The sequence below is a fragment of the Annulohypoxylon truncatum genome (assembly GCF_022578515.1).
Source record: "Annulohypoxylon truncatum strain CBS 140777 unplaced genomic scaffold F4807scaffold_6, whole genome shotgun sequence".
NCBI lineage: Eukaryota > Fungi > Ascomycota > Sordariomycetes > Xylariales > Hypoxylaceae > Annulohypoxylon > Annulohypoxylon truncatum.
In genome coordinates, this window is record NW_025953792.1 from 970,621 (window position 1) to 990,001 (window position 19,381).

Below are 19,381 nucleotides of genomic sequence, written 5' to 3' on the forward strand. Positions count from 1 at the left end.
ATGGCAGCCCCACAAACCCAAACCCGGCCAGCACCCCCAGCGATGTCATCGCCATCGCAATTAACTAGACCCTCGTACTTTCCCGCATTGAAGCCCTTGCAGAGACAGTCGCAGTCGGCGCCCACTTCAAATCAATTGTTGCATCCGCATCCTTCCACCTCTGACGCCGAAGCAACGACAATAAAAACAAACTCTACATCAGTGGACGCTGCAACTGCAACTGCAACTCCTGCAACACTTGTTACCAGAATTTCGTCATCTGCATCGACGAAATCTGCAAATTCTGCTAAGTCAACCAAGTCGAGCAAATCCACCAAGTCTGCCAAATCAACAAAAAGGTCGCCAGGTATTTTCAACCTAGAGCGACCACCATTTGACTTCGCAATAAATTTAATCATTCACCCTACAGACCTCTCACCGTCACCGTCTACCTCTTCACTAAATACCACCAATACCACTGCTACCTCCTCCACCTCTTCCCAAACCCCAATTGACTCACTTCGGCGTTATCCCGCAGAACTCACCAATCCAATCCCCGAAGAAGGTGACGAGGAAACTAGCAGCGAGTCATATTCCAACGAACCCATTACGCCAGTCAGTGGGAGACAATCACGGGATTTTCGCTATTGCGAACAAAACGACACTTACCACCGCGATTCCATTACTAATTACTCTGTCGCCTCTTCATCAGGTGTTGCAGAGCATGCTGACGATTCGTTGAACACTGTAAATCTTAATAAAGACGCCGTGAACCCGGCTCTTTCATTCCCTTCTCCGAACCACCTCGTTGTTCCTGCACAACATCTAATACCACCTTCACATGCTCCACCACCACCGCCTACTACTCTTACATCACAGCCGACATCTGATGAGCCATTAAATACACCGCCTTCACCACAAACTGAGAGCTACCGGCCAAAATCTGCACGTCGTCCATCATCATCAAGAAGAAAACTCGGATCTCGACGGTCCTCATCTGCGCTTTCCACAATTTCTGTGTTTTCCAGAAAAATGTCCATTTTCAAGCGCAATAGTTACCACGTGGGGGACCGCGGTGCAACAGCCGATTTTAGAGACCCCAACTATGAATCGGGTTCGTCTGAATCCAACCTCACCCCGTCCGTTCGGGTAACACCGAACACAAGCCGCCGTCGCTTCTCCATGCAGAGGTCGACACGATCTAACACCCCACCTTCGCCTGCCTCTCCCGTAGATACGCCCCCAAATTCTAGGGATAATTTAAACCGCATCTCCATCCCCACTAGTAAGGACTTTTTGGAGAATCGCTCCAAGAAGGGTAGAGCCAACACCGGCCTCTCAATACGCGAAAAGGTGGTCAATTTCACCTCAACCAAGTACCCTCGACGGACTCGAAGTGTGGAACGAAAGAAGAAGAATGAGGAGGAGCTGACCAGGCAGCCATGGGCAATTCCTCCGGATGCTGGGACTGGGATGAAGGCCAGAAGACTCAGTCTGAGTCTCCCGGATGACTTTACCGTTGATGTCGCCGAACTCATGAAGGAATATGAATACCAGCACAAGTTCCTTGGTCGTCATGGCAAACACCTTGGTAAGGGGGCGACTTCGAAGGTCACCTTGATGGCGCGTAGGGGCAGCCCCGGAGAGTTATATGCCGTCAAGGAATTCCGCTCCAAGAGTTCATCGGAGACGGTGGAGGAGTACGAGAAAAAGATCAAATCCGAGTACAGCATCGCCAAAAGCTTGCATCATCCCAACATCGTCGAGACTATTCGTCTATGTACTAACCACGGACGTTGGAATCATGTGATGGAATACTGCTCCGAAGGTGACCTTTTTACATTGGTCTCGAAGAGGTACCTCAAAGAAGAGGGCCGCGACGTGGACCGTCTTTGCATATTCAAGCAGCTCTGCCAAGGAATCAACTACCTGCACTCGAATGGTATCGCCCATCGCGATATTAAGCTGGAGAACCTTCTCATTACGAAGGATAGCAAGGTGAAGATTACCGACTTCGGCGTTTCGGAAGTATTTTCTGGCATTCACCCCGGCCTTAGGGAAGCCGGTGGTCAATGCGGTATCGGCATGGGCGAAGTACGTCTTTGCAAGCCTGGTATCTGCGGCAGTCTTCCCTACATCGCGCCCGAGGTGCTCAGCAAGAAAGTGGAATACGACCCGCGCCCGTTGGACGTGTGGAGTTCGGCGATTGTGATGCTCTACCTCATCTTCAATGCGAACCTATGGGAGAAGGCGCAGTTCGGTGGATCTAAGACCTACAATGAACTTGCCTCTGGCTGGGAAAAGATTGACGCGAAGAGAGCAACCGATCCGGAATCGGTCAAGGATGCGTATCCTAAAGTCCAAGCGTTTGAATGTTTTGTCAAGCCCGTCGCACTTCGACGTATTCTCCTCAATATGCTTCACCCCGACCCGCAGAAGCGGATGACGATGAACGAGGTTGTTACGAATCGATGGATCAAGAACATCGAGTGCTGCCAGCTGGAGAGTTATGAGGATCCGGTCAAGTTCATCGATGCATCCAAGAAGGACTGTATGAAGTCGAGCACAGGCAAGATTTTCTGCCACAACCACCTACCGCCTTTAAGCACGGGACACGGTCTACCTCCTATGCCCGGAAAACCTGGCTATTAAGGGAGGATCTTGAACGAACCCTTTCTAATACCTCTTCTTCTATTTTCTTTTTCTTTTGTCGCATAAACTTCTGGCTACGGTTCGTGTCAATACACAGGCGTTTTACGGCGATATCCCAGGGACTTCGAGGGAACAGGAGGGGCTCTTGGCACTGCGATGTGCATTTCACGCGTTCATGGATCATATAAAGTATTGGTGCCTACACCGTACATAACAAATTCGTTTCTCTTGCGTTTCTTTGCGTCTTAGCATGCGGCATATGAGTTGTCGGACACGCGACGCTCGCGGTTAACAGCATAAGCATTCAGGGTGGTCTGGTGTCACATTTGAACGAAAAAAATTGTCTAGTGGATGAGGATTGTGCGAGGCGAGGAATGAGCCTCGCGTGTCTAAGTTTCTGTAATACGCTAGAAGGGATACGACCTCAAAGAAAGGCCATCCAACATAAGTCAAGCCGTGGTTTTAACTGCGGTGAGCAATACAAATTGCTTCATCAAGATTTGATATGTGCATTGTGATATTATCATGTTATCAGCGTGACAAGTTCCCCTGAATGAGGTCCAGAATGATGGTAGGCGGTCCGCGCGGTGCGAGCTGAAGTTAGACATACCTTAGACAGGGTGAAGCATTGACCATATGAGACGAACTCACATCTCACACATTTGGGCGCACGTTCATCGATGCATTTCATTCCCCCGCAAAATGTAAGTATCCAAAGTCCCCGGCGCGACACAGATCGCGCGGGTGGCGTAGTCTGACAACTTAATTGATAGGTACCTAGGTTACGCCATTATCTCAGCATGGGGTGTCTTACCGTAGCTTACCGTAGGAGCGTGGCTGCGTGGGTGTCAGACATAAAAAAGCTTGAACGCCATGCATCCTCGATGTACTACCTATGGATGATGTATGTACTGTACATTTGTGTATTATGGCGGCTACTTGTTCAGCTGCTACAGCATTGAATCTTATTGTCTCATGTTCAGCGCTCAACTATTCCCAATTGATATACCTACTAGGTAGTTCATAAGCGCCGGATTACTTGAATACACGTTATCAGATACATGATATTGTAGTGCGACAACAACATGTTATTTAGAAGACGAGAATCTTAAATTTCGCGCCTAGATCTAATTAGTACCTAGGTACATTCAGATTAGGAGAAAAAAGGAGTGAAAAAAAGTTCGGCTCAATCGGCATCGGCGTCTCGCGCTGATCGTTCACCGGAAGCACTTGACCATTTGCGGATTTTGCTGCTAATCAAAGCTAATCAGATGCGCAGTAGCTCGGTCGTCATTTGTATTCCCGGGGGAACGGGCTTCCAATGAGTGATCCCCATAGCCCATCCGTAGCCCATCAATCTCCGTCGGCTTTCTTCCAATAAACCGTCAAGACGATGTCGGCTGCGCTGCCTCATTTCCCTTCAAATTGTGCTAGCGTTGTAGCCAAGCGAAAACAAGCCTTTTTCGCAAATGCAGAACCTGCGGAACCTGCAGAACCTGCATGATGCATTTTTGCCCTGCTGTGCGGTTGTACAGTTACCACCTCTTCGTGCTACCTCGCTCTACATAGGTGGCAGCGAATTGACAGGAGCTTAGGTACTGTACATACACACATTACGTATTTTGGAAAGAAAGAACTCTCTTACCCCTGTTGACGCCATCGGCCAATCAGGGGTCGTTCTTGCGCATTATATCCGGATACGGTAATCCATTAACCTTGACCGCCAGGGAAAGAGGAACAGAAGAACTGTACGTGTGCTACCACGTGTGGGGGAGACAATTTTGGAAAGTTTCGCTTCAGCTTTTTACAGCCATCTTCTTTATCCTTTTGCTTTGCGCATGCGCTGTCATGGGAAATATGTCCCTACCAGGATGTTCTGAATCATGATAGCTCATTGACCATGGTGGTAATAATTCCGCCGTTGCGTTAGCTGCCCGTTACGGAGACATTGTGTATGTTCTGTGTATAGCGATTCGGCCGTTCTTCTCATGTGGCCATGAACCAGGAACATCTGTGGACAGCAATCCTCGACTCTATCCGCCTTCGGTGCCGATACGACACAAGCCAAACCCCGGCCGCCCGGCTAACTGCCATCCTTAGACGATTGCTTCACGCTAGCTACCTCTAGGTAATCTAGCCTGTGCTAATCTCGTTGATCTGGCTGGCTTATCCCTTTCCCGCGCCTGTTGCCGCTTTTGCCGCATCGCCGCCTTCCCTCTATCCTTCTCGTAGGTGTTGGCGGGGGCCACTTCGTCTGATTCGTGCCCGCCGTGACCATGGGATTTTACCTACATCTGCAAGTTTGAGCGTCCGGCGAAAGGGGGTTGGCTATACGGGATATCCTACATCAAGATCTCTGCTTACTTCGTCCGGGCTTTTCGAACAAGCAAAAATCGGCGATCCGTTGCGACGGAAGGGTCACCTTGCCTACCTAGCATACCGGTAAGGTTCAAACGTACATCTTACCTCATCCCGTCATCCGCTTCATCTCATATCCGCGCGCACGCTTGATGAACCCCCATTAGGGTGTGTGTTATCGCAAATATGAACGAAAGATCCAGACCCTGTCTATCAGACCCGCGGCTTTCCTTCGGCGGGTGACACGTACAACCGCGACATGGATGAATTTCCAATTGATTGTGTCGCGTCCACTTGCGTGGGGGGTTATTGGGACAACGGCGGGCCTTTGTTTGCCGGCGTCCTGCTCCGGCTTGCCAAAAATTGAACTAGCATCGTGTTCTGAGGAACTTCGGTTTTATCTATCTAGCTATTACGGTCCACGGCACAGCACTATTGCTAGCTTTTGATCTAGCGTCAGAGATGCATGGCAGCTGGCGGTGCGCTAACAGCATGTAGGGATGGGGTGCCGGTCGCCTTTTGTCGAGCAGGATACAGCCTGCTGAGTTACTTGTAAGCAATCACACGCACATGTCTGGTACGAGTGTACGGAATACATACGTAGCGATCTCTACATACATCTGTACATATATGTTGTAATACCTATATGACGGGAAACGCCCTCTATTATGCAAATCCTTCGGTTACGGTACGGAACAGTTCGAAACCAAGCCGGACAGAACGCCTCTTACACAAGAGCCGACGTCACAGCGACGGGAAGAACGCCTAACAAGGGTTCTCTTGGCCTTGCTAAATCCCAGGTCCCCAGAAACTTGAATGCCCAGCCTGCAAGACGGCCGCTTGCCAGATGCCGCGCACCTTGGCATCTAACTGCCAAGAGAGCCGCATCTTCAAGCAAAGTGCATATTTAGAACTACATGGTACGCATGTCACGATGATAGACCTAAGGTCAGCCTTGTATAAACATGGTCATGGCATGCGAAACACGCTGGCGAACAGTTTCCAGTAAGGTTCTAGGATACGGTTCTACGACATGTGGGCTTTCTAGAACCCACGCTGTGCTTCACTGCGGGATTTCATTCTAGATGAGCTATATGTGCGTGATATCTTCGGGCCTTCGATAAGCGTGGCAAAGGTCCAGCCTGGTGTGAGCGAGAGCGGGCGATGAAGTAAGTAATCGCGAGTGTGACCTGTTTCCTAGGTGGAATATTGAGTCTCGACCTAGGTCTATGAGATGTGTTGCCGAAGTCTTCGATACTTCCTCGAGACTTTGTCGTGGGAACCCCTTCCACAACATGCCGTTACCCGACATCAACTATGATACACCTTTGCCTCACCCGAACCTGCGCCTAACCCTCCCTTACCGACCGAGTTATAATAATTTGTGATTGGGCTGAGCTATAATAATGAAACGACCTTCGAAAATTATTCTAAGGCTTCGAGGAAGGTGGGTGTCCTGCGGCATGATTGGTATGCTGTGTATGTGCGTGTGTTTGTGTAGGTGCGTAACATGATATATCGCCTCTCTTTCGAGCTGCACGCATCGGGGCTTTATTAGTTTCTGGGGGACATCCTTTACCACATGACTGGCCTCTTCTCCGACGGCACCTGCCATACCACCTCATGCAGAGCTACCATACCACCAATTCTTACCATCTACGTAGGTACATGCCTATATTCCCAAAATATATATGTCGTATAATTAAGAACGGGCGTACATTGCATCGCATAGGGTACATACATGCGACCTCACTTTACAGGACGGGACAGTCGATCATATAGGCGAATACCCATTCATCATGGCAATCTATTTTACGTGGTAATAAGGCAGGTATGTATGCTCGTCCATCATGCCGCGTAACCCTCGACGGTTGCACGCGAAAAGCTTGTTCGATCTTGGCTATTCCCCGGTGACGTTGGGCTGGCTTTGGCGCCTATGCGTCCTTTTCGCTTCCCGATGTTAGGGACGGCACGGGAATTGTTTGCTCAGGGGGCTTCGGGTTTTGGGCGCTTCTTCTCCTTCGCTGCGACGGTGATGTGGGCGACGTTTATGCTACGATGCCTAAGAGCGCGAAGCTAGATTTGCCTTCGTTTTCCTAATTACGACGAGGGTCACGGTGGCCCTGAGTCCGACGTCTAGGTCTTCGTCTTCGTGGATCGGTAGATGAGGTGGGGGGCTAGGTGGGAGAAAGAGCGAGAGGAAGGGGCTTTCATCGCGGGATTGACATGTGGATGTGGGGATGGGTATGACGCAGAGGGGAAGCAGTCGACGGTTTTTTTTGCCGCCGGGATTAATCGTGTTGTTTTGTTTGTCGAGGATGCGCACATGAGAAGATGCCACGACGAGATCTCGGAAGAAGCATGCCGAGACTTTCCAATCCCCCATCTGAGATCTCCCGGACCTTGCGCGGGTGGAAGTTTTTTCTTCGGGGGAATGTGTCGGGATGGGGCTTTCTGACGCATCGTGCATCGCGCTACGTGTTGGATGAGAGTCACCCCTTACCTCATGACCGATGCTTGTGATGTTTGCAGGAAAGAAGCGGTGAGGATGGGCGTCGTCGGTCACGCTATGACGATGCCGATATAACCCGGTGACGGCGAGCGCTCGGGTGATGCCGGGCATGGAAGGACCGCCCGGTTCGTTCCGGCGAAGGAGCTCCTTCCGCGACATTCCGGGAGGTTCCTTCCCCAGATGGTATCAGAAGGCCGGACCGGGACGACTTCAACCGCACGGCGGACACGCGGTAGGTACGGAATAGAGTAACGTCAACCCGTGATCATATCTGCGGGATCCGGACCTGATGTGTAAGAGGTACGCACGATTTAGTTTACTTAACACGAGTGAACCATGTGATCAAACCATGTCTCCTTTTAATGGGCAATTCCTATTTTCTACCTAGGTACTTTTACTTATTGGTTCTGTAATTTTCGTTAATTTGTTACGGTGACCCGAGAATAGAATTTGATTTATTCATCAACCTCGTATGAAAAGCCGACAAAATTTCTGCTGTTGTGAATCAGCTTCAATTATCGCATCGTGCTGTAGCTCTGCCCCTAAAATATCAACTCATGACAAAGCGTACAGAACTACTACTTCTGTCACACTATCTCAACAGACCTATTACCACGCAAGTATCGGTCGTCACGAAGATGATCGTACTCAATATTTCCAGGAAAGAGGTATCCACCGTGATTGAGGTCCTAAGATAGGTACCCATGTTTAACAATCATGGCTCTAGTTGTTGGTCTCCGCGATGAAAAGATTGGTTATCTACATAGGTACCTATGCACAAAGTTCATCTAGTAGGCACCTACCTTAAACATTCATAGCGTACCATAGAAACAAGAGAGATAAACGACTCTTATTTTCCGAGTGGGCGAAACTGAGATCCCGAATTCCTGGTGTTTTGCCTGAAAAGGGGGTTGGGGTTACATTGATTAATAAGGGCGAGCACGAAAAGGGGTAAAAGGGGAAGACACCAAAACAATCCTCAATTGGATACAAGATATAATGCCACCAACTTGTAACAATTATTTATTCCAATAGTACCCATTCCATAGTCATCATACTATTGTTCGGGAATATTCATGTACATATTATCTACCCAGCTTTTCATGTTCCTCTAATGAGCCATAGAAGTATCCTAAGGAATGCTGGGTTGACGCTCATTCCTCCATATAAAATTCTTCTAAAAAAGCTTACAGGTCTACGAATAGTAATCATAACTACATGTTGTTTCTAGTTTCAGAGCACATTTCGCCTCAATAGCAACGTTAGGGGGCGTAGGTATCCGCCTTCTAAGCAAACCCTCTACGCCATGATTACTATCGAACATGCCATTTCCATTAAGTATTCGGGTGGCCTAATCAGTGCGAAATCCCAATGGCACATGATAAAAAGCAAAATCTAAGATCTCAAACTTATCTAGAGCTTATTTTACTGTGCATTTTTGAGGATTGAATTTCACACCATCTTTTAAAGGCGAGAGGTATACCCACTTTTCGACTGGTTCATCCGACCTCGGCCGTCAAATGGAGGCCGGACAAATTTCTCTTCCGAACTTCGCAGGCGCCTGCATACATACTTGAAGCTTGATACGGCGGCAAAATCATACGAATCTGCTGGTACTCATTCAGCCTTATGAGCAAGGGTCCCATAGCTCAGTTGGTCAGAGCGTCGTACTAATATGTTCCTGTTTCATAAATAAGAAATATTGAGTAATGCGAAGGCCGAGAGTTCAAGCCTCTCTGGGACCATAAAATTTTTCTTTTGCTTTGTACCGCCACGACGAATTTCGATCCGCTCCAATGCTTCTACACCATGAAGTACTGGTGAAGAAGGATGTTGTACGCGATGTTTTTTCTTACCTTTTGTTAAATCTTCGCCGGTCGCATGTTTTCTTGAATAGGAGAATCCCCCTAAAGTCAATTGCTATGTACTTGACCACTGTCCCTTACTACATTTCAAGCATCGCATTAATAAGATTGGTGTTTTAAATAGTTCTGACTTGCAGCGGAATTCTAGCCAAGTTTCAACAAGGTTTCCGTATGAACGACTAGTTCCGAGTTTCTCTACTTCGTAGATGACTTCTTTGGGGCCACAGCTCTCTTGGTACCAATATCCGCCTACCCGACTTCAACAGCTGGAATGGAAGGTACTCGCGAGGAGAAAAGCGGTGACAAATATAGTTAACAATTCTTGTGCTACGGAAACCTGTTGTGTGATGGTATGCTCCTGTACATCAGGGGAGCTGAACACATCTTGACTCACTAACTAGATAATGTTGTGTCGCGTGAGACCGTTTCTATAGTCGGGCACCTGTCGCGATGAGAATATATATTCGGGACTACGATATAAGGAAGTTCTATCCTACATGGGGGAAACTGCTGCATTAAAAAAGACTCAAGCCGTACTATTCTCCGATCATATCAACGGGAAAATCGAAAATGGCCGTTGATTCTGTGCTATGTTCCACCTTTACTCTGCGGTGTCCAGTATTTCTTGTCCTTTTGAGACTTCACTGATCTTTCTTGCTGACTTAACTACCCACTTCTGCCGCACAAAAGCCGTTGGAACGTTTGAGCACATTCTTCGACGAACCTAAGCGGTTAAGAGATCCATTAATGACAAGTCGGCTCAATGGTCTAGTGGTAGGATACTCGCTTCGGGTCAAGTCTCATCCGATCTCATGACGGAGTAACAGACGGGATATCCCAATCTCAGAGAATGAGGTCCTGTGAGTGGTCCCGGGTTCAAATCCCGGTTGAGCCCGCCTTCATTTTTGTTGACGCTGTTGCCAACTTGGTGGAGTTCAGGAGGGTATTCGGACTCCGTGTGGTGGCTCGGAGGGCTGCTACGGCTAGTGTGGATCTAGTGGTGACAAATTCTTTTTGTGTGGGCCAGTTATCGACGGACAAACAGTACATGTGGGTCATTCGAATGGTCAATGTTATTACTATGTTCGCCGGTATCGGGAAGTACGAAATATGTTCTAATTGGATTAATACAGAGTGTAATGATATGGGTATAGACTTGTCGAAGATACAATGTGAAGAGGATCATGGTTGTAGTGTCGTAATGAGCAATGCTCTTTGATGTAGTAGGAACTCAGACTTCATCAACATTGAGGGACGTCCGATGAATTGAGAAATAAGCTTCAATAATATTCTGATTGATATAACAGTGTGTGTCTTGTGTGTTAAGTATACTATGAATAGGGGTAAAGACAACTATGGTAAGTTTTGAGATGACACATTTATAGGTAGGTAGTTAGGTAGACTTGGTTGAATAGAATAGCTATCATCTACGATAGAAAACTTCATTCTTACAGATCAACTAATAAGTAAACCTTTCGCACCTTAGTGTACTTAGCCTGGCTGAACACGGCCGATCTAAAGGTTACCTACCCCTTTTCACTCCCTAGACAGCCGTCTCCCCCTTTTCCTCCTCCCATGATCTAAGTCCTCTGGCTAAACTCTCCACTACGCTCTGTGCCCAATGTGCCGCTCCTCCAGACCGTCCGTTCCCAGCATCCTCCGCGAAACTAACCCTACCGCACCACCAGTCCAACCACGTCTCCGCACGGGCACCCTCAGGAGCATCTAGCAACCCAACACTTACATCAACGATGTCCGGGCGCCAGCGATCATGCCAAAAGACAGTAGCGCCGCAGCGCGGACAGAACTCGCGCAGAACACCAGAAGAGCTCTTATAGCTCCGCAGGATACCCTTAGGAAGAGCAGCGAAATCGAGCGGGACAAGCGTATCCTCAGACGTAGCAGCATCAGGGGAAGCAGTGCCGCAGAAGAAGAAGATATTGCATCTCGGTACGAACGCCCACGTCTGGACCTCGAACCCGGACGCCAGGCGACACGAGCGACAGGCGCAAGTACCCGCCAGATACCTCGTTGGACCCGCGGCGGAGTCCGGCGGTCGGAGCCACCATTTCTCGGTGTGCGGGTTGCTTACGACCTCGCGCGGCGAGGCGGCGAACGGGACCATCAGGTCCGGGAAGCCTGAGCGCGGGGCCCGGCTCGAGGCGTCGGGGCGCGTGATGCGGAACCGGTTTGTTCTGCAGTGGCAGCGGACCTCGAGGACGTTTTTCCCTTCCTGCGTTGCACTTATTGTAGGGGGTGGCGGTGCTTCGTCGGTGTGTCCGTAAACCCCTGGCTCGCGCGGCGCGGAGACGAGATTTATAAATGGAGATAGACCGCCGTCCTTGGTGCCGGCGACGTTCACGTGCCCGGCAAACTTGAAGAAAGGGAGTTCCTTCCCACCGTCTGCTTCCCCTGACTCCCGGTCCGCCCCTTCCTCAGTTCCAGCTCGTCCGATGATAGTGCCCGTAGCTACGGACCACAGTCTATCATCTCCTACAGCGTCGCCGGAAGAGCCTTGTTCTCGCTGGAAGATATGGCACCCGCAGGTGCCGCAGAAATATCGTCGGACATGTGCGGTTTCATCGGGGTTATGTACGAGACCATCGAGAGATTGCGGTGGCTGAATAGGAACGTACGAGGTGTATAGGAGACCGCTAGAATGACGGCACGCATAGCAATGGCAAAAAATGATATTCAGTTGTCTCGACGTCGCTTGTTCGTTCGGAAAACGCAAGGCAACTACCTGCTTTGCGGCGCCGCAGAGGCAAGATATCGAGACCTCGGGAACATTCAAGGACATTAGGGATAAGCTAAAGGTAGGTTGCTCACTTGGATATATGGCCTTGTTCTGTGAATTATTCAGTACCTAGTTATCAAGTAGTCTCCAAGGATCACAATTGGTAGTGTACATCGATGAACTTATTGGAAATGCAATCGGAGCATGCGTAGTACATATATCTTGATGCTAAGAGTCAGTTGCCGCGATTAGGAGCCAGAGTTGTAACCCACGCCCTGAGTATGGCGGAGCTTCGGCCCGTCGAATGCAAGCTATTGCAGTTGGAGAGGCCTGACAACCATTCTAGTTAAGATATCGCGATGTCGAAGTTTCGCATCACCTTGGCATTAGAAACACATGTCAAAATACTGAAGGCACGTATGAATAATGGAATCTTTTAGATTAAAGGAAACAGGCTGCGATCAGCAGGTGTAACTGACATAGTTTTGTCTTCGCAAAGCCATCACTCCGATACCCTCTTATTTTTCTCCTTGTTTGCATTCCACATTGCCCAAGTTTTTCCCCTCCGTGATCTTCATTAGTAACGGTGATATACATGGGTCTAGACACGCCGTCCAACCCGCCAGATGCTTTTAGCATTCAGAAACAAACACCAGTGGAGATTTTCTTCGTCAGGATTTGGTGACGCGATGGGGAAATCAAGTCAAAATTCGAAATTTAGACGATGGACCGGGGCGTTTAAACCGTCGCCTCATTGCCCTCGCTAGCCGGTTTAGGAACTGCCTGCTCTGCCTCCTTTTCGCCGTCTTTACTTGACGACGCTTCCTTGGGGATAGGGTCATCCTGAACTGACTTCTTGGTCTCCTGGTTAGCACCCTCAACATCAGGATGAGGTGGTGCTACGCCCGCGGCGGCCAACTCCTCTACCGGCACTTCTACTTCATTGCCATTGGCGTCTACTACGCGCGTTCTAGTCTCGTACTTGGTCTTGAATTCGACTTTGCCTTCGAGTGCCTTCACTTGTTCCTCGTTGAGAAGGTTGCCGTTCTGATCCCGGTATTCGACCCGTTCCTCCCGTCCAATGAACTTTTGACCCTGAGGCTCAAACTTGGGCGCTCCTGAGATGCCCGCTTCTGGAGAGTCTTGATTTGCAGCTACGGGTTGTTGGACCGGTGGCTTCTTGTTCTCTACAACGGCCTGGGGGGTTTGAGAGATCTTGCTCGGAATAGCGATTCCAGAGTATGCGTCGTACTATGAGAGCCATGTTAGCTTACTATTTTGACAAATCGCAAACCCTCCCTGAAACGCTTTATATCCATATTTATCGTTCAAAGAGGGGACCAAAACATACGAGCATCGCCGGGCTTTAACGCCCTCTGAGTGGCATGCCTTGGGGAGGGACACTTACGTTCTCTAAGAAAGTATTGCAATCCCAATCCCAGGTGCCGAATAACTTCACACGGTTACATTCACCCTTGGTCCAAGCGTTTCCATACGCAAGAGGCGAGTAGAGGGCAAAGACAACGGCAGAAATACCCAAGAGCGCAACCACACCGGCTTTGTTGACGACGGGGTTTTCTCTAACACCTGGGATCGGGATCCGAGCTGTCGCGAAGTCGTAGGTTTGGCAAAAGGCCATGATGGCGAAGATCAATGCAGGGAAATAGTGGTGCAAGAAGAGCTGACGCTGCATCAGGAAGAAGGGGAAGTAGTGGAAAGCCCATCCGAGGACTAAGGTTCCGATCTCATAATCAAATCGTTTGAATGTGGCGTTCGAGTAGTCATTACAGCTACGCTGCCATCGGAGAACCGCAATGCCCTTGAAGATCACGTAGATGACGACAGCAAGGGTCGAAGTGTACCAGATAATAGGATTGCCCATCAGGTAGATTTGGCGGTGCTCTTTGCCCCAGAAGTTGATACCGCGACGAAGGATAGGCCATGATTCAGGACGAGAGTCCCAGGCGTGAGACTCGACCAGGCCTGCGTTAGTTCTCCACATGACCTTCTGCAGTTCCCAGAATTTGCCAAAGAAGCCAGGGTTAATATAGTTGACCTTTTCGGCATTATCGGCAAGCTGGGGATGCGCGTTGGATTCTATGTACCACAAGCTGTTGGGAAGAGTACCACCCTTGGCGCAAGTGACTTCCTGCTGTTCAGAGGCCCACTCTGGCAACTTGACCTTGTGAGAGAAGAGCACGCAACCGGTCATAATATGAACGAGCCTGAACTTGGTCTGGATAGTACGAAGTCGTTCCTTGGAGACTGGCGTAAGAGACTGCTTTTTAGCAATCTCAACACGGAATAGATCATTGGCGTCGCCAGGGAACCCTTCATATCCATAGGCGGACACTTCGTTCTGCCAGTCGGCCTCGGAAACGGGTGGTCGAACATCGTGAGAGTGGAGGCGACGATGAGTGGCTAGATGGTACAATCGGATCACGTCGCCATCCTTGATGTAGTTCTCGGTAATGTTCTTCACATCATCCCAAGCGAACGTTCCGTTGATAGGTTCGCCGTTAGCGTCCAATGGCTGAGTCTGGTTCTCAAACAAGAATATGTTGTTCTCATCCTTGTGAGGATAGAGAGTGATTTGCTGCTGCTGACTGCCAGTGGGGTACATAAGGGGATGAGAATGGAGGTAGCCTCCTTGAGTATTGACGTGTCGTATAGCGACCCGGCTACCAAAAGCAACATCGACCGGCACATCTTGCATACCCTTGTTGTTCAACGTAGCCTGGAACTCGGAGCTCATAAATCCATCTCCGTCACCAGGGTTTACCAGGCAGAGGAAATGGATGGCAAACATGGCCATGTAGAAGGTAGCGGGGATGATGATCAAGCAGAAAGCGCGGGCCAAGAAATGTTTTGCGAAAATGCGCATAGTGACAGTCTTCGTGTCGCCAAGTAACACCCACAGCTGTACGAGGGTCAAAGATCCAACCCAGGCGATTGTGAAAAGGCCAACCCATTTGATGCTAACAGTGACTCCCATTCCCAAACCAGTCATGACAAGCCAGAACCACCAGCTAGCGTCGAATGCCTTGGAGGGACCTTGTTCATGCTGGTTGGTGAAGGAGGTGAAAGCGAGGGCGGTAAACGCAGTCGCGGCGACGAGAGGGGAGTCGAGTAGAATTAGGCGGGCCTGGGTAAGGAGACCATTTTCTATATTGCATGTAAGTAAATATCCGACACCAGGCGCATATAGATTAGGGGGAAATTACCAAAGATGATGAAAGCCGCACCAAGAGCGGCGGTGGCCGTACGACAGCCAGCAGCCTTCAGTGTTAAAAAGACAGTCGGGACCAAGAAAATACCACAGATAGCCGGGTACAATCGCATAGCTACATACGGAACACCAGGCTCGAGATAGTCTTTGCCAATTTCCTTGAAATCAAAGTCACCATTGAAACCAGCGAGCCATCCGAATAAAGTGATTAGAAGTTTGGCCAACGGGGGGTGGACATCCATGAAGAATTTGCCCTTGATGTATTTGCTCGCAAAACCGCCGAAGCTAGACACAAGATACAGTATTAGCATTGGCGACTATGATAGCTGCGGCTGAATAAGGATACTTACTGGACTTCATCGAAGACAACGCTGGACGGTTGGTAGATGCGGAACAGTCGCACAATAGCTCCAACGATAGTCAAAGCTAGCATAACCTGATAGTCAGAGATGGGTAGTAAGAAGATATCGTTATCTTCAACGCCTTCTGAGGTGTAGTCATCGTGATGCTTCTTGACTTCTTTCTTGGACTTCGGAGGTGCAAAGGATCCGCCTTTCATTGGAGGCGGTTTCGCCGAACTGGACCTCGCCATAATGGTTCGGTGTATGCAGAAGACGACTTCTGCACAAATCGACGATGGGGAATTGTTAATGTGGAAAAGTACGAAGGAAAAAGGAAGCGGTGTTCGTGGCCTCTTTGGTAGTCGCTCGCGCCGGGACTGAGCTCTGCGCTACGCTTGCACACGTATTACACCGGAGAAGGAAAATCAAGTGGGTAGTTTGATTAATGAAAGTCAAGAAGTAGAAGGGGTCATTACAAGAAGACAATAGGACAATGAAAACCCCATTCAAAGAGAATAGGATAATTAAGAGTCTTTCCCCCCTTTGGTCGTGAATGTAGTGGGATGGATGTGTAGGAAAAGGGCTGAAGGGGAGTATAGGATAAGGGGTGGTAGAATGGGAATGGTGAATACGGCGTCAGAAATTATTTTGAGCCTTTCTGCTCCAGGGCTGTTTCCAATGTTCTAAGAAGTACCTAGTCCTTCAGGTCCTTCCCAATGAATTGGTATTGGCCAATTAGGGATAAGCATCAAAATTCAGTTTGCAAGGGTCAACCGCGTAATCGTTTAGATGCTACAGTGGCCTTATCCAGTTCGGCGGATAGCCCTCAGATTAGCGCAGGGGGGTTTGGTTATGGGGTCTCTCTTTCTGCGTGTCTGGGGTCCAAAAAAAGATTCAGCTGCAACTGCCTCTGACAGTTGGCCCCATTTGATGAATTAATTCGCTACATGTACAAAGCCTCACGAAATAACACATTTTTATTGTACATAGGTACATACGACCTATTAATGCGAATCGAAGTTTGACAAGCCCCGCAATTCCGTAAATGATAAACACGAGATATGCCGTACGTGTATCGTGTAATAGCCTTTTACATACCTAAGTAGACTAGGTAGAGTGTTACTTTATGCTACCTTGATGAATTACATTGTTAGACAAAATCGTGCATGCTGCAATGGGCTACTTTCAAAATTGGTGTCCATAAAATATCATCCTCAATTACAATTGCAATTGTGAATTCTCCCCAGATACCAAGCTATCCAAGGTATCCCTGTATATTACGGATAAAAGACAACGGTGCCTGCCATCATTTAAAGTTAGAGTTCTTGGCGTCGATGCAAAGCCAGGCTTATTTGATTGGCTAAAGCTGCGGGTTATATATTAATCCGTTTACGGTGTACCCCGGACCACTGTAGAAACCGAACCTTGACGATATTTTGTCAGAGCTTCTTTACTGCAACATCATACATCTCAACCAATACTAGAGACTTTTTTTTTCGGTTCAGCCTCCACAATCGCGTTCACCCTCACACCCGCATCCACACCCATACAATTTCAAGGGAGGCTCTGAGACTGCCATCAATATGGCCGCGACTAATGGTGATGCAGCAGTTTTGGATGAAATTAAGCCCCCTCAGGGTATAGTCTTGCCACCCAGGGAATTCAGAAGTAAGTCGAAAATCAAGCATCATCACCTCCAAACTTGCGCTGAGCTAATTCATCTAGCTATCCTCGAGAAGACCGCCGGATTCGTCGCCCGAAATGGCCTCGCATTTGAAGATCGCATCCGAGAGAAAGAGAAACATAACCCGAAATTCAGTTTCCTTAGCAATGCCGATCCTTACAACCCTTTCTATCTGTGGAGATTGAGCGAGATCAGGGAAGGTCGCGGCACTGCTGTCGCTGCTGGCCGAGCAGGTGAAGCTGCTGCTGTTGTTGAGACGAAACCCGAGGGCCCTCCTAAGCCTCCTGACTTCCAATTCTCTGCGCGTATGCCCAACATCAGCGCCCAGGATCTCGAGGTCGTGAAGCTGACTGCTCTGTTTGTTGCAAAGAATGGCAGACAGTTCATGACCGCTCTCTCCCAACGGGAGGCTGGCAACTACCAGTTTGACTTTTTACGGCCCAACCACAGTCTTCACAATTTCTTCCAGCATTTGATCGATCAGTACTCCATGCTACTACGAGCCGGTGGAATTGATGGCGAAGGGGGAAAGGTCCAGCAGGAGAGGATCGCTGAATTACGCCGTAATGTCGATGACAAATTCCACATCCTAAACCGAGCCAAGCAAAGAGCAGAGTGGCTGAAGCATCAGGAGGATGAGAAGCAAAAGAAGGAAGAGGACGAGGAGAAGGAACGTTTATCGTACGCCCAGATCGATTGGCACGACTTTGTTGTTGTCGAGACAGTCGTCTTTACCGAGGCTGATGACCAAGCCAACCTACCCCCGCCAACCTCTCTTTCTGAACTACAATATGCTTCGCTTGAACAGAAGGCCAATATTTCCATCAGTGCTAACCTACGTATTGAGGAAGCTATGCCGACAGACGACGATAACGCATATACCGGATATGGGGTGCCGGCTAATTATAACCTTCCTCATCATCCTGCACAACCAGCCCAACCGCACCCGTCAGTCCCCACGCCTCCCCAAGCTGCCTATCAGATGGCTCCACCTCCACGCCCGAACGGTGTCCAGGAAGATGAGGAGGCACAACGGATACGCGAAAGAGAGGAGGCTCGAATGCGGATGCAACATGCGCAGGCTGAAGCAAAGGGTGGTGCTGCTCCTATGAAGATTAAAGAAAACTACGTTCCTCGTGCTGCTGCGCGAGCCGCTAATCGTCAAGGGACACAAATGGCTCTCTGCCCGAACTGTCACCAGCAAATTCCGATGAACGAGCTAGAGGCACATATGAGGATTGAGCTACTCGATCCCCAATGGAAAGAGCAGAAAGCGAAGGCCGAGTCTCGATATGCTACTACGAATTTGTCGCACTCCGACGTTGCTAACAACTTGAAACGATTCGCAAGCCAGAGAGGTGACTTGTTTGACGGCGTTACTGGGCAACCTATCACGGAGGAGGAAGCGGCGAGAAGGAAGCGGACAGCATTGAACAGCTTCGACGGCAATCCTGACCCCAGAAGCCAAGCACATATCAACCATATGCAGAGCGTGAATGTCGACGAACAGATCGCACGGATTCATCAGAGGTTTGCCAAGGATAATCAGGGTCACTAATTCTCAGTGACTAGATCGTCTTAGCTATGTTTTTAGGTGCTACGCGCAAGGAGCTATTTGTGGATGGGAGGTTACGAGCCGGGTATCATGCAGCACTGAGATAGGGTGAAACCTCTCCGTCGCTGATCCTTACAGAGCTTCTCTAGTCCCTCCTTTTGCCATCATCTTGCGCGTGTGGAGGCGAGGCAGGAATATGATAGGGGTTCTTTAAAAGCCGAACAGGTAAACAATACCCACGAAATTAGCTCGCCTTTATTTATCAAAATGCTCATACTTCAATACAGCTGTGTCCCGCAACCAAGTTTGCGTTGTGGTTTTTCCCAACGCATCAAGATTAGCTGTGCTACCTGTTGTGTATATGATGAGGCACACTCATGAAATTTATTTCCAAGATAAGTCACGTTGTAGAAATTTTGTATAATAAGGATGTTACGATTTTGTAAAATTAAGATATGGTTGCCTTACA

The 19,381-nt window shown here is 49.0% G+C and overlaps 5 protein-coding genes and 2 non-coding genes across 7 annotated transcripts; 4 read left to right on the forward strand and 3 right to left on the reverse strand.

Annotated features, from left to right (window-relative positions):
- F4807DRAFT_450350 (kinase-like protein) lies at positions 1-2,631 on the forward strand (the record flags this gene model as incomplete). The annotated part of the gene is made up of 2 exons (XM_048000115.1): positions 1-3; positions 115-2,631. 2 exons carry the CDS (start codon positions 1-3, stop codon positions 2,629-2,631), a joined length of 2,520 nt encoding a protein of 839 aa, XP_047857305.1.
- Positions 2,632-7,051: 4,420 nt separating this feature from the next.
- F4807DRAFT_457584 (uncharacterized protein) lies at positions 7,052-7,660 on the reverse strand (the record flags this gene model as incomplete). Its single annotated transcript, XM_048001066.1, has 1 exon — positions 7,052-7,660. The coding sequence occupies one exon, from the start codon at positions 7,658-7,660 to the stop codon at positions 7,052-7,054; it is 609 nt and encodes a 202-aa protein (XP_047857306.1).
- A 1,479-nt stretch (positions 7,661-9,139) lies between these two features.
- Positions 9,140-9,246, forward strand: F4807DRAFT_t35. Its single transcript has one exon. It is a non-coding gene; the product is annotated as a tRNA-Ile (tRNA).
- An 877-nt stretch (positions 9,247-10,123) lies between these two features.
- On the forward strand, positions 10,124-10,261 carry F4807DRAFT_t36. Its single transcript has one exon. It is a non-coding gene; the product is annotated as a tRNA-Pro (tRNA).
- Positions 10,262-10,771: 510 nt separating this feature from the next.
- On the reverse strand, positions 10,772-12,499 carry F4807DRAFT_350133 (uncharacterized protein). The gene has a single exon (XM_047995454.1). The coding sequence runs from the start codon at positions 12,164-12,166 to the stop codon at positions 10,910-10,912; it is 1,257 nt and encodes a 418-aa protein (XP_047857307.1). The 5' UTR covers positions 12,167-12,499; the 3' UTR covers positions 10,772-10,909.
- Positions 12,500-12,841: 342 nt separating this feature from the next.
- F4807DRAFT_450352 (glycosyltransferase family 39 protein) lies at positions 12,842-15,924 on the reverse strand (the record flags this gene model as incomplete). The annotated part of the gene is made up of 4 exons (XM_048000116.1): positions 12,842-13,354; positions 13,512-15,268; positions 15,328-15,617; positions 15,683-15,924. The coding sequence occupies 4 exons, from the start codon at positions 15,922-15,924 to the stop codon at positions 12,842-12,844; spliced, it is 2,802 nt and encodes a 933-aa protein (XP_047857308.1).
- Positions 15,925-17,121: 1,197 nt separating this feature from the next.
- On the forward strand, positions 17,122-19,128 carry F4807DRAFT_350157 (Pre-mRNA splicing factor PRP21 like protein-domain-containing protein). Its single transcript, XM_047995455.1, has 2 exons — positions 17,122-17,341; positions 17,399-19,128. Exons 1-2 carry the CDS (start codon positions 17,257-17,259, stop codon positions 18,913-18,915), a joined length of 1,602 nt encoding a protein of 533 aa, XP_047857309.1. The 5' UTR covers positions 17,122-17,256; the 3' UTR covers positions 18,916-19,128.
- The last annotated feature ends 253 nt before the right edge of the window (positions 19,129-19,381 follow it).

What these genes read in the sequence shown, in the direction of transcription:
- F4807DRAFT_350133 (XM_047995454.1), bottom strand. Translation starts at nt 12,166, where the DNA reads ATGTCCTTGAATGTTCCCGAGGTCTCGATATCTTGCCTCTGCGGCGCC.
- F4807DRAFT_350157 (XM_047995455.1), top strand. Translation starts at nt 17,257, where the DNA reads ATGGCCGCGACTAATGGTGATGCAGCAGTTTTGGATGAAATTAAGCCC. An exon ending in GCCACCCAGGGAATTCAGAA is followed by an intron (nt 17,342 to 17,398) that starts GTAAGTCGAAAA and finishes TAATTCATCTAG; the next exon opens with CTATCCTCGAGAAGACCGCC.